The sequence below is a fragment of the Microtus pennsylvanicus genome, chromosome 12 (genome assembly GCF_037038515.1).
Source record: "Microtus pennsylvanicus isolate mMicPen1 chromosome 12, mMicPen1.hap1, whole genome shotgun sequence".
Taxonomy (NCBI): domain Eukaryota; kingdom Metazoa; phylum Chordata; class Mammalia; order Rodentia; family Cricetidae; genus Microtus; species Microtus pennsylvanicus.
This window is the reverse complement of record NC_134590.1, coordinates 13,986,412-13,999,599: the sequence shown is the minus strand read 5'-3', so window position 1 is coordinate 13,999,599 and position 13,188 is coordinate 13,986,412. Positions and strand designations below refer to the sequence as shown.

At 40.7% G+C, this 13,188-nt stretch overlaps 1 protein-coding gene across 1 annotated transcript in view; it reads right to left on the bottom strand.

Annotated features, from left to right (window-relative positions):
- Btc (betacellulin) overlaps positions 1–10,342 on the bottom strand; it is a 46,883-nt gene extending 36,541 nt beyond the window's left edge. Inside the window, exon 1 of the mRNA XM_075942876.1 lies at positions 9,980–10,342. Within this exon, the coding sequence (XP_075798991.1) occupies positions 9,980–10,043 (64 nt within the window). The 5' untranslated portion in view covers positions 10,044–10,342. The remainder of the gene's footprint in view (positions 1–9,979) is intronic.
- Between the last annotated feature and the right edge of the window lie 2,846 nt (positions 10,343–13,188).

Here is a 13,188-nt window from a genome sequence, read left to right as displayed (position 1 = left end):
GGAGGAGTATCTACATACATATATTTACAATTACTTTTAAAGGAACACTGTTCTTCTAGAAAGCCTGTGTAAAATGTAGAGTCCTAGGGGTGTGTTAAAGAAGAGTTGGATAAGTCTGGAATGAGGAATGATGATATGTCCTTTACACATCCCCAGAGATAACAGCCCAGGTTGGGTACCACCCCTCTACCTTCCAGTTGTCCTCCATAGTTTCCGATCCTGATCAGGCATTGAGTGTCCCAAAAGCAGATCACAGTCCTGCAACAAAACCATCTTCTTCCAAATATGGTACCATACACTTTCTCTGTCTCAGACAGTCAGCTTTGGAGAGAACTGTGAGCCTTGCTTCTCCTTCCTTGTGTATCCGTGATCTGTCAATACAGCTGATGAATTCCTACACTGAAATGTTTACAAATCCTCCACTCTTCTCTCAGTCAGGCCTTGTATCAGGAGAGTTTTCCTTTGCCTTTGCACACTAAAGTCTATTCTTCTGCACACTAAAGTCCCTGTGTTCACCGTGCTACTGCCCTATTGAGAGTACCAAGGTAATACCTTTATACATTATTATTACATCCCAGTGAAGACCCTCTGACATTAATTAGAAAAGAGCAAAACAAAACAAAAACAAACAAACAAAAAAACCAAAAGTGTCCTTGAATATTATAGAGCTTCCATGCAATAAGAACTTTAAAGATAAAAGAATAAAGCACATTCCATTTTGGTTCCTACCGTCTTGGGTCTTGAATCAATTCTCTCAAATATGTCACTAAATCATAATCATTAAAAATTTTTAATACTATTGATTATTGAAACATTTGTCTCTCTTAAAAATGCTATTGCTATTGCAAAATGAACCTACTGCTGCCTCCAAGTTGTAAGCCATCTCCAAGCTTATAAAGCCTAGCAGTGAGTGAGTGGGGACCAGGGAAGTTGAGCATGGTGTATATACCTGTAACTTCACCATTCAGGAGTCTGAGGTAGGAAGATTATGAGTTCAAAGTCAGCCTGAGTTCTATAATCAGACCTTATCTAATAAATACAAAATAAAGAAAAGAACCATGGGACACACCACTGGTCCAGACTTTTGGTTAAGGTGAGGAAGTCCATCACTGAACAGTAGGGAGCAAGGCGAAAGGCAGTCTAAATCTTTTCTCAGCATTCAAAGAAACTGACAACTAAGAAACCATAGAATATTTTAAAGCTTCACTTGTTATTAAAAGATGTGACTTTATCTGAACGACAAAATCTCTTGGCTCCAGTCCCTAGGAACCCCATGGAGAGAACACTGCCTCAAGAATTCGGTGTCCTGACTAAAGGCTTCATTTTAGAAAGCCCTTCTTTCTGTAGTCAGTCTTTCCCTTGATACACCACAAAATCAATTTTCTGTTCTAGGCATTTGAACATTCTCATTCTTCTGTTGCACACATAAAAATAGCAGCTATTCATCTACCCACCTCTAAGTCTTTCCTATGTACTCTTCCACCTCTGTCATGGAAGAAGTGCCACCAGTCTCTACTCCATCAGTGGATTCTCTCAATCATCCAGCCCTTACATACTCCTTGTATGGGAATCATACTTAACCCATATTATGAAATTAGATCAGTCTATATTCTTTCATTTTTGATAAACATTTTAACCCAGCATATGATAAAGTCCTTTCAGAAAATAATTGTTTATAAATAAATAGTTCTTAATTCATTGATGCCTAATAAGTCACAGACATTCTTTATAATAAGTGGGTGTACTTTTGTAAAATTATAATAAGTTTAGAGCTTTCCCATTATTATATGTTCTATAAACAATAGTGCTTTCTGTTGATCCCAAGTATTGTGCCATGTACAGAAGAGCCCTACTTTGGGGTAAATTGATAATGTTGTTAACGGTGGTTATCAACACTAAAGTCCACAAATAAATGAAATTCTGCCAGGTCACCTCACTCAGAGACCAGGCTCAGATGCCATCTTGGTAAGGAACCGTGTAGTGAAAATAAGGTGTTTTTTTTTTTTGTCTTTTTTTTTTTAAGCAAATCTAAAGACAAATACAAAGAGTTGTGGAAGAAAGTAAAGGGTTCCTACATGTTTGTTACCAAAGAGCCCTCTCACATGCATTCTCTCTCTCTCTCTCTCTCTCTCTCTCTCTCTCTCTCTCTCTCTCTCTGTGTGTGTGTGTGTGTGTGTGTGTGTGTGTGTGTGTGTGTGTGTGTTATAGTCTAAAATTTATACCAAACACTTTGTGACATACTATGAGCAGATACAGGTCTAGAAATGCTTCCTGGACTAACTCACATTCATTGCTCAGCAAGTTATTTACTGAATATTTCCTGTATAAAAACATGATTCTAGGTGCTCAGATATAAGGGTGAAGCAATCTGAGGACCTCTGTCATGGTTATGGACAAAAACGTGCTTTCTTTCCCTCCAGAAATGAAAAAGGGTGGCAATTCCCTTCTCATTTGCTCAAAGCACGAAGTCTATCATTTCGTTTGGCTTAATGGATAAAGTGATTTTATTACTAGTTTACAAATTATAGTTATGAATATTTTGAAACTTATTCAAGAAGAATAGTAGTGCTGCTCTGGCCATTTGTTTACTGATTATCCTGGTAAAATATTTCCCTGTATTATTCTATGTTGTCCTCAAAATGACCCTGTGTCCCTAAGTAGTGATGATGATTTTCTTGAGTAGATCAAAGAGTGAGATGTGGAAAAGTTAAGGAATCATCTCACTGTTATAAGAGAGTGATGGAACCACTTAATATTTTGAATGGCTATCTAAAGAATCTGAAAATTTTCTCCTAAAATTTATGAAATAATATATTTTTCATCTTTCTGATATTTAGAAATGAATTTTGACATTGCATCACTACCCATTCTTCCAAAATGACAGATCTATTTCATGTTAATTGAGGTAATTATTTCTGTAATTCAAAGAAATGAGACAATCCCATTTTGATGAGATGACTTCAAATATCAAAATCGCCTTTTAAATACATTCAGCCACACAGGATGACTTTCTGTCAATGTCAGTGTCACAGAGTGCTGTGAAGCTCTTAACTACAAGAATCTGGATGGGAATTGGCAGGTAAAAAAGAATCTGTGGAGACATTTAATATTCAGAGCATAGATATGCATTTCATTTTTGCAAATTTATATTACACATTTTCCTTGCAAAATCAACCAAAGTAAAATTATGTGGGGAATTTTTGTCTGTTACCTATTTCATAACTTGCAGATCAGAAACTTGACAGACAAAGACAAAGAATGTATAATTAATTTATACATTCTTATTATAATCAGAAATCCAGGCTCAAAATTACAACAAAAATGGTAAGAAGGTATTGGTCATAATGACTTCTCCTGTGATTTCATATCATAGATTATGCATACCTAGAATGTACTCTTTGGATACACTGTAGGTGTTTCATAGAGTGATGAGGGTGATCTATGCAACCGCCTTGGTTCCCTTCCTATCGACTTTTGTAAATGAGGTTTTGAAGGCTAAGAAGATTTAAGGGACTGAAGCCTCAGAGTTAATAATTCATAGCACCAGGGATTACAGTCAATGGTCTGGCTGAGTCTGTCTCCTAACTCCTATATTAGCCCAAATCAGAGTAGACTTTTAACCAATTTCATTAATAAGCACTTTGATATCGTCTAGAATAGTATAAAAGAATAGCCTCCCCCGATTTCCCACAAGAGCATGTGGGTGTCCCGTGGCTGAAAAAAGACCTGGGAAGATGCAGGAATCATCAGATGTTTTCAGGTTTATTTAATATGTGAATCCATTGTCAGTTTTTCTATATTAATGCAGTATAACAACCTGGGCTTTTAGCATCCTATCTGTCCCTATCTGTCACATTCAGCAATAAATGCTTATCTATGAGCACCTAGGTACTCCTCAGTTTAAAATTCATATTCAATAAAGCCACACACCTGGACTTGTTGCATGATCCCTGTCACTCTATTCCTCCTATATAATGGGATTAATAATGAAAATCTAGCTCCTTTACTAGGTGAATATGTTTTATAGAATAAATAAGTCTTTGGTCTTTTAGACCAGTGCCTGCCCTGTCTCTACATTATTGGTTGGCTACTACTTTTGTGCTGAAGACCAAATAGGACAATAGGTACAGAGATAATTTTATAAAGATCCCCCAAAGCCTAAAGAGCAGTGATGCTGGGATTCTATACTAAAGATCCAGCAGAGATCTACGTACACAGAAGCATCCTGTGTCCATCAGGAGCCCAGAGGACAGACCACTAAGAAGATACTTAAGAGGAAGGCAAGTGCAAGTCCACCAAACTTCTTTACTCAGTTCCACTAACAATCCTTTGGCCTTGCTCTGTCTGGGATCCATTCCTGCTCTGGACAGCTTGGACCGTGAAGCTATCCAAGAAGAAAGGATAAAGGCTTATGTGCCATGTGTTTAAAACTTAGCAAATGGTAGCTTTACCATCTTAATGTGGGATTTAGAATCAGTGGTGATTTCTGCAGTACTGACAAGTCCAAGAACAACAGCCTCTGAAGCAAATCTATTCCGATGTCCACAACGGCTACCAGAAATGTATTTTGTTTTTTTCTTTTTCCTACTGAATATCACCCAGAAGCCCATGAATATAACAACTTCATACTCACTATCAGTGAGAAGCATTGTTCTAATCAAACAAGAGACAAATTACCTGACATCCCAAGAGCGTTTTTGATGAACCGCAGGAGACTACCTCAAGCCTGCTGTCCTTCCCTTCCCCACATCATCACTTCTTTTTCTTTCCTTGGTGTTAGATATGAAACCCAGGGCCTCAAACATGCTCCAAATCTCCAAAGACTTATTTTGAATAGCTTTTTTTAAGCAATCAAATCTGCCCTAGATCTCAGCCTGTAAGAGGGGTATAGTAAGTTTGACTCTTCAACACAGAAAAGAGGAAATGATCTTACTTCTTGCAAAAGAAGACTGCTTTTATGGAAGTCTCATTCACCCCTCCATCACCAGGCCCACATAGTAAGAGATGAAGAAACATGTCCTACAGCATCTCTGAGCTGTTGGGTTTTGTTTTGCAACACAAAATCAAAAGATTTACTTGACCTTGTTACATTTTTAAAATAAATTTGTTTATTTATTTTACATCCCAACAACAGTTTCCCCTGCCTCCTCTTCTCCCAGTTCATTCCTCTATCCGCCCCCCTCTGTTCCCACCCTCCAATCCATGTCCACTCCATTTCTGTTTCGGAAGGGCAGGTCTCCCATGAGTATCAACAAAAAATGGCATATTAAGTTTCAGTAAGACTAAGCACCTCCGCATGTATTAAGACTGGGCAAGGCAACTTAGTAAGAGGTAGGGTCCCAAAAGCCTGTAAAAGCATTAGAGACAGTCCCAGTTGCCATTGTCAGGAGTTCCACAAGAGACCAAGCTACATAACCGTAGCATATATGAAGAAAGCCTAGGGACCTGTTGCATTTTTAATGGGGGCATGCTCACCAACAGCTGTGTGCATTTACCCATTCATTTAACTAATTATTTTGAATTTCTACTTTATGCCAGGCATTCTTCATGCAACCCCCTCATGAGCAAATTAGGCCAAATAATAAACTTATAATTTTTAAAAGATGAAAATGTTCTATTAGTAACCCATTCCTTTATAGAACCCAGGCCACACTTTCCAACAAGAAAATTGAATGTGAACACTGATGCATTCATTCTGTAATTCCTGCCACTAACTTTAAGTCAATAAATAACAATCTACATATCCTTCAAAAATGTAAAGAATGAATGAAAGTATTTCATGGCCAGTTGACTTGAACAGCTGATAACCAATGTAGGCAACTACTTAATTGATATGAATTCGATTAAATACCCCATCTCTCTCCAACCATTTAAAAACCTCTCTTTATTTCTTTAAATTCTCACCACTAAAGACTCACCTAAGCTACTGGGATTTTTTTCTTTCTTTTTTAAGATACAGTCATTAGCCTTGAAAACATATTCATTGCAGTTGGGTTGCCTTCCTCTTCAGTGTGACTTGTGAGCATTCGGTAACACAAAGGGCAATCATACAGATACTCTATCTGTATGAGTAGCATAAAGAACTAGGAAATCAGCTCACTGTGTGATGAGTAAGTCCCTGGACACTCTAAGCAACTCTGTAAGTTAATTGTGTATCAAGTTCTCCATATAAACAACGAACATAGATCATCTTGACAGGAGGCTGGGAACTACTTCATCTGGAGAATTTTGTGCTTGTTATATTGGTGTCTTAAGAAAGGTGTTGGCTTCATAACTGAATGATGATATTATGTACTTGACAGATCAGACAGCATTTGGTGTATAAACCTTAAGTCAAAACCTATTCTTTTCCTTAAAGTCTGTTATCACCTATCTTAGGAACCAGTGCTCTGTGTTGGAAAGTGTCATGAAAATACATTCAAGCATGGCCATCAATTATATAGGCCTTTCTCATAAAAGGTCATCAATCTGTATCTGTGGAATGCATGACAGATACAGGATACACTGCAGATGTTACCTCATTCCCACCCTCCAAAGTTCTCACTTATGAGAAGCAATACATCATTATCAAAGTGTAATGGTGAAAGCAAACATGTTATCTGTAACCTGATGTTTGCTCCTAGATTTAGATGCAATATTATTATCATTAGTTCTACCCGTTCATTAGTACATTGTAAATCCATAAGTTTTTTATGACTCAAGAGGGACTGTCAACCACAACCATTGTTGGCATAGGGTATGTTGTGGGATGTATGTTCACAGTGTCTACCGTGAATGCTAGCTTTTGGAATATAAGCCGTTGGGAGGTCACCAATGGTGGTCACCTGAACCAGGCTCAGGTTCTCAGGCCTTTACACAGTGAGCAAATGCAAATGGGACCTAGGGTGACAACACTACAGGCAAGAATTCAGGAATTGACTTCTTTGTTAGTTCAAGAATCATACAGGACATAGATTGGACTGCATCCTCTCACCCACACCTCTAAGAGCTAGGACTAATTCCACTGGGCTCATTTCTCAAACACAATGGCAAGGCTAACAAGGCAGTATTCAATATCTCCACCTGAATGGTGCCTTCTCGACCACTGGAATTAGATTTCTAACCGAGGCTGAATTTGATTAACAATTAAGAGAATACAGACAAGAAATCGAAGCCAAGGTTTCCAGTGACTCAATAAAAATGTTCTTAGGTAGGTAGTTTTTGTAAAATAAAACCAACTCAATGTGTATAAAGGATATTAAGTACACATATCAACATGTATAAATACACATATAAGTTTATAATATGTGTGTTAAATTTATTTGTATCATGTAAAACTGTTTTGTGTAATACTTTTTTCTATCTCCAACTCACTTATTTCTTAATAAAATTTGTAAAGGGAGCATCACCGAGTTTTCATATATATGAGAATGATAATTACCCTATATAGATCAATCTGCCAAGTGCCCCCATTATCTTTAGATGCATCTATACTTAAAACACATAGCTATTCCTAGCTAATAATAATATTTTGTGCATTTTTTGTGAAGAATATGATAATGGAAACCTAACACCTCCTCATTTTACAAAGGAAGAAAATTATGTCAAGAAAGGTATAACTTACAGGTATCCTAGAGTCCCGGAAGAGCAGGGGTGGAACCAGCTCTCCCCTCCGCTCAGCAACAGTGCTCAGTGTTCCTTTCCACTGTCATACGGGTCATGTCACATCACATTGCATTGCTCCCAGTGTTTGCAAAAGTAACATAACATATGGTTTAAATTAGGAATGGGACTTCGAGTGTACGTGTGATAGACGTAGGAATGCCTAATGGAAACAATGATGCCAACAAGTTACATGGCACTCTGCAAGCATATAGGGTTCTGGAGACAGAACCCAAGCTCCTAACTCATCAGTCATCAAGGAGGCTCTATATTTAGGTTTTCCTGGTAACACTGGGTTAGAAGATTTCTTTTTCCATTCTTGTCTCTTGGCAGGTTGGGAGTATGAAAGAGACGGTGTGACAGTAAAGGAAGAAATATCCATCAGCCCTGAAATACCATTTCTTTCCTGACTCTCCTGGCCCAGCAACATAGCTCATGTTTAACTCATACTCTCGAGACAATCAAGCTATTTAGCCCATCGTCCCTCCTCCTCCCACACTGCACCCGAATTTTATCTCCTCTGATTCATTGTTTACATCCTCCATTCATGAGCTGTAATTGAGTCTGTTTAACTGCCTATTGATTTCTGATCAAATAGTTTAATCTGACTTGTCTTTTCGGTTCTTCATAACCTGTTTACATTTTCTCTCAATCCAACTGCTTCTTTTTCCAATAGAGAATTACCATGAAATCAACATCCCATTACTAAATGCTTCTGCCTTGCTCACACCTACCCTGTCTGCCTCTCTTTTTCTCAGATTTTCCCAGTACCCACACATATCTTTCATGCAGCTTCTTGTCACCTTTCCATATTCACCGTGGAGCTCTCCCATCACTGCTTATCTGAATGTTTCCCTAACTGTTCTGTATCATCAGTGTGGTGTTCCCAACTCAACATAAGTGCACGAACAACATCGAAGAATCTCTTGAACATTCCTTTGCCCACTTCTTATACACTTTAGCATTTCTGTTCACTCTAGCAAGATGAAGACCTTGACTAAAGGTCCAGACAAGAGAGAAGATGAGAGAACCCGTTGCATTGAAGTGATACTGATCATTGCATCAGGGTTCCCTCTGGACTTTCAAGTCAAGGCTCTTGGTCCACATCACTCCACCGCTTCTACAGCAGGCTCAGCCAACCCTTCTTCTCTAACCTGGGTCCTACATCCAATCCACATGCCACCAGGTTGACAATCATTTTATCTTCCCTTCCCATTCTGAAGACAAAGTCAAAGAAACTTTCACTTATAATGCAACCGTTTTTCCACCTTGAGAGACAACCGCATCCCTTTTGACCGGCGGAATCTCTTTTTCGGGTTTGGAGGGAGATTTAATAACATGATGGCCCATGGGAGGCTCCTCCCAATGTCTCAGTCTTCCTTAGACCCCACCTAAGGCTAGGAAATATCACTAGCACCCATGCCCTTCTAGCACCCCTTCCCTTCTAGTGCCTTCAGGGACCTCGAAGTAGAGGTCTGAAGACGGCTGGACTTTTCACCAGACTATCTTCCTGTCCCCTACTCAGAGAGCAGAGATCAAGGTGCCACCCGAAGCTCCCACTCTCATTTCTGAGCTCTGGCTCCAGGGACCTGTCTTTCCTCTCTTCCCTCCTTCAGAAACCAGAGCCAGGAGTTCTCAACCAGCTGATCTTAACTTTACAAATGAAGAGAAATATTTTCTCCTGTGACTTCTTAAAGTAGGAGACGACAGGTCCCAAGTGAGGCAGTTTGATATATTTTTTCTTTATTTTAAATTTATCTTTGCTTATTTAGTCGTGAAAGGAAGAATCACAGAACTGTCTCAGAAGAGACCACTCCCAGCTTCAGCTTCTCCCTAACGGAACAATAAAGAAAAAAGACAAAGAGGAAAGGGGTGTGTGTGGGTGTAATTCCTCCTAGGCCACTGATAGCTTCAACAGTCGTCCTGGAAAACACACGCACATTCACACGCACACACGCACGCACACATGCACATAAAGGCACGTTTCTCTCTCACCCTTGTATGAAAGGAGTTCCCTCCTCTGCCTCCTGCTGGTATCCTCAGTGTAGACTCCCTTGCCTCACCCACCTACTATATGCCTCCAGGGTCCCCACCAAGACACCCCCCCCCCCCGGGTTCTCCTCCTGGCACACAGAACCGGCAGTGCCACCTGAGCGCAACCCAGCAGCTTAGCCCACAGAGTCGCTTCCGCCCCTCGCACACAACCGGGGAAGCCTCCAGCAGGTGCAAGCCAGAGGCGGGATCTTAACTTAGCTGCCTCCCTCTTCTGATCAAGGTTATCAAGACTCCAGCACCTTGTCTTTCCTCCTGATCTGCAGCTCCCGGAATGGACACTTACCCAGGGCAAGAGCCAGGAGCAGCGGCAGGGAGCTGACGCTGCTGCCCGGGGCGGCCGGGTCCATCAATCGTGCTGTGCGGGGCAGGGCAGCCCCTGGAAGAGCCTCCCTGCTCCTTCTTCGTGCCCTTCCCAGGCCCGGGCACCGACAGGGTGCTTGGAAACTAATCCCTGAGCCAGGAGGAAGCGAAACTACACAGCAGGCAGCCTGGCTACGGGGCAGGGAAACACCCGGGGCGGGCAGCCAGCGGGCTCCAGTGTCGCCCAGCCCTGGGAGTCTCCTATTTATCCTGGAGCCTTCTGCACACACCCCCGGAGAGGCGCACTATTTGGTGCTGGTAGCCTGCACGCTGCTCCCACCCTGCTGCCCCACACCCCATACCCACACCCAAGGACATACTCAGATGGCCATGGGGCCAGCTCACCCACTCCCCCTGCTGGGTCTCACCTGATTCTTCCTTTCTCTCACCCCTGGGGAAGTAAGCAAGGTAAAGTGGACCCAGAAGAGTGACAGAAAATGACCCACTGCCAGCCCGTGCCTCAACTCCCTCACGGAACCCTCTGAGGGAAAAGTCAGAGCCAAACACTTGTGGAACTCTCCATCTGGCTAAGCTGGAGTTAAAGAGACCTGAGCCAAGTTCCTTGAAGAAACTCAGGCATTTGACAGTTGACACAGGCAGGCAATTTCTCCAGATCCATAGCTGTCTGTCAATTTCTTAAAAGAGGCAGCTCAGTTTTCAGTGTCTTCTATCAACTTATTAACTTTTATGAATTTATTAACGAACTCTTCGGTAAGATTTTAGCTCACCAGAATCTCCTTTGAAATCTGCGGTGGGGCACACCTGTGATCCCAGCCTTTAGGGCTGAAGTAGGAGAAATAGCAAGTTGTCAGGATCAGCCTGGTTCACGTAGCATCTTAGCTTTGAAGCTAACTTACTAACGAATCCACTAAGTACACAGATAAATGAAAGAACTTGATTCATGGTTTATTTATCCATTATATTTCGTTTGTTTACCCTCTTCATTCTAGTTGGCACTTTCCAAATAAGACTGTTTTTTCTTGTCTTGCCAAGCCTTGTCCCTACTTCAACATGCCTGGTTATGGGAAGTTGTTATGCACGAAGCTGTTTCTGGAGCCCAAACACATGCTCAACAGCCTTCAAAGAGGGAAAAGAGCTTCCAGTTTTACCTTCTATTGTAAACCTATTTGCCTCTAAAATGGCCAAAGAGTTTTGGTCTTGGGTACTAACTTATTGATTTTGTAAAAGCAATACATAGAAGCCTCCCATGTTCAGAACTTGTATTTCTGATATTTCTGACATACAACAAATATCTTTTACATATGAAATGTAAGTCAAGCCTCCCCCCCCCCTTTCCCATCCCATTTTGTTGCTAAACCAATCCTAACTATTTTAGTGCTTTAGGCAACTAATGTATCTTGAAGAAGGAAATTTGGTTCTTTGGTTTTTAAATCGATCCATTCCAGTTTCCCCCTTAGAGACCTGGGAAAGAGGGCTTACTGAGACAGAGGGTGGGGGTGGGGTCTAGAACATCTCAGACTGGGGGATAGAAGGGGTGCAGATGGAGGAGGCCAGTGGGCTCTAGAATCACTGCCATTGGCTCAGCACTTCTCTGTCCTTTTTCTTTCTGGCGTCTCCCTCTCTTATACCAAGGCACTCTCTGAGATGGCACCATAGTCAACACCTGTCCTCTTACCTCCTACAGACTGCTATAGTCCTCTTGTCCTATCCAGTATCTGTAAATGTGAATTATAAAAAAGAAAGAAGGAAGGAAGGAAGGAAGGAAGGAAGGAAGGAAGGAAGGAAGGAAGGAAGAAAGAAAGGGAGGAAGAAAGGAAGGAAGGAAGCACACCTAAGCAAAGTGCACCATATGTTTACTGAGAATTATAAAGGGCCAGGACATGATATATATATTTAGCATTCCTGACATTCAAATGGTAAATTAACTTTTTCAGGCCACTAGAGGATGAAATAGTCTAATTTAATAATCTAACTAGGCCAGATAAATTAGTATCTTTTTATGAAAGCTTTATTTACTGACAGAAATAAAATAAATGCTCCCAAGAATATGTCCTCTAGATTTCCAGGCATCAGAGAGCCAGTCTCTTCAAGGTCAAGAGAATCTCTCTTCCTCTTCTACTCTCTTCCTTCTCCTTCTTCTTCCCTCCCCTCCCTCATTCTCCTCTTCCCTTCCTCCCCCTTTCTCCTTCTCTATCTCCCTGCTTCCCAAAACTCTACTTGTTTAAGGAGGAATTTAAATCTGAAATCCAAACTTTAATTTTGGGAAGCTGGAGGTTTAGCTTTGATCTTCCTGTGTCCTTATTCTTGTTGCTAAGGTGTGTCTCAAGTCTTCAGAGAGTATGCTGGGCTATAACCAAAGAGGAATAACTCAGTGTGGCACAGAAGTCACAAACAGAACTTACATCCACTGAGCTAGACATTATTAGGATGACGTCATTCTTGTGCCAGGATTAGTCAAGCATAACCAGCACTCCCAAATCTGGTATGAGGCTCAAGAAGATTCTTGTGAAGGGCCTATAAGCATCAGCCTTGTCTACTTCCCACACAGAGGAGCCTCCATCAAGAACATTCCTCCCCCTCCTCTGGAAAAGACAAAGTGAGCCACAGCACATAAACATACACACATGATGATGCAAGGAAGATTCCAGAACGCTTTTATTCTAGGTCAAGATAGTTTCAAAATTTTGGCTGTAGACTGGGGAGGTTTTGAAGTGAGTATCAGTACGGCTTAATTCAATAAGAATAGCAAATGAACATCTTTTTATAATACATTGCTTTTATATAATGCTGAAACAAATTTTATAAAATACTGAGTTATTGTCTAATAAAATGCTGATTAAATATCACTGCTCAGATTTTCTATTTACTTGGCTGTATTTTACAGTTGAATTAGTCTGTGGAAGACTCCCTGACATTTTGCTTTGCCTGTCTTTTTCTTGCCCACTTTTAGGTTTGGGAAACATTTCTGTTCAGTGTCTTGGGTAATCTACCTTTTTATAAAATGCCTATTTGGCTCACTATCTTTTCTAAAGAGCAGACTTGAGATTTGAGCAGATCTCAACATATTTACCCATGGAATGTTAGTTCTGATCATCTGGGTTATCTTTTCCTTTAATCAAAGGATTAATGCTATAAAATAAAAATCATCTGTTTAAAAAGGAAAGGGCAAAT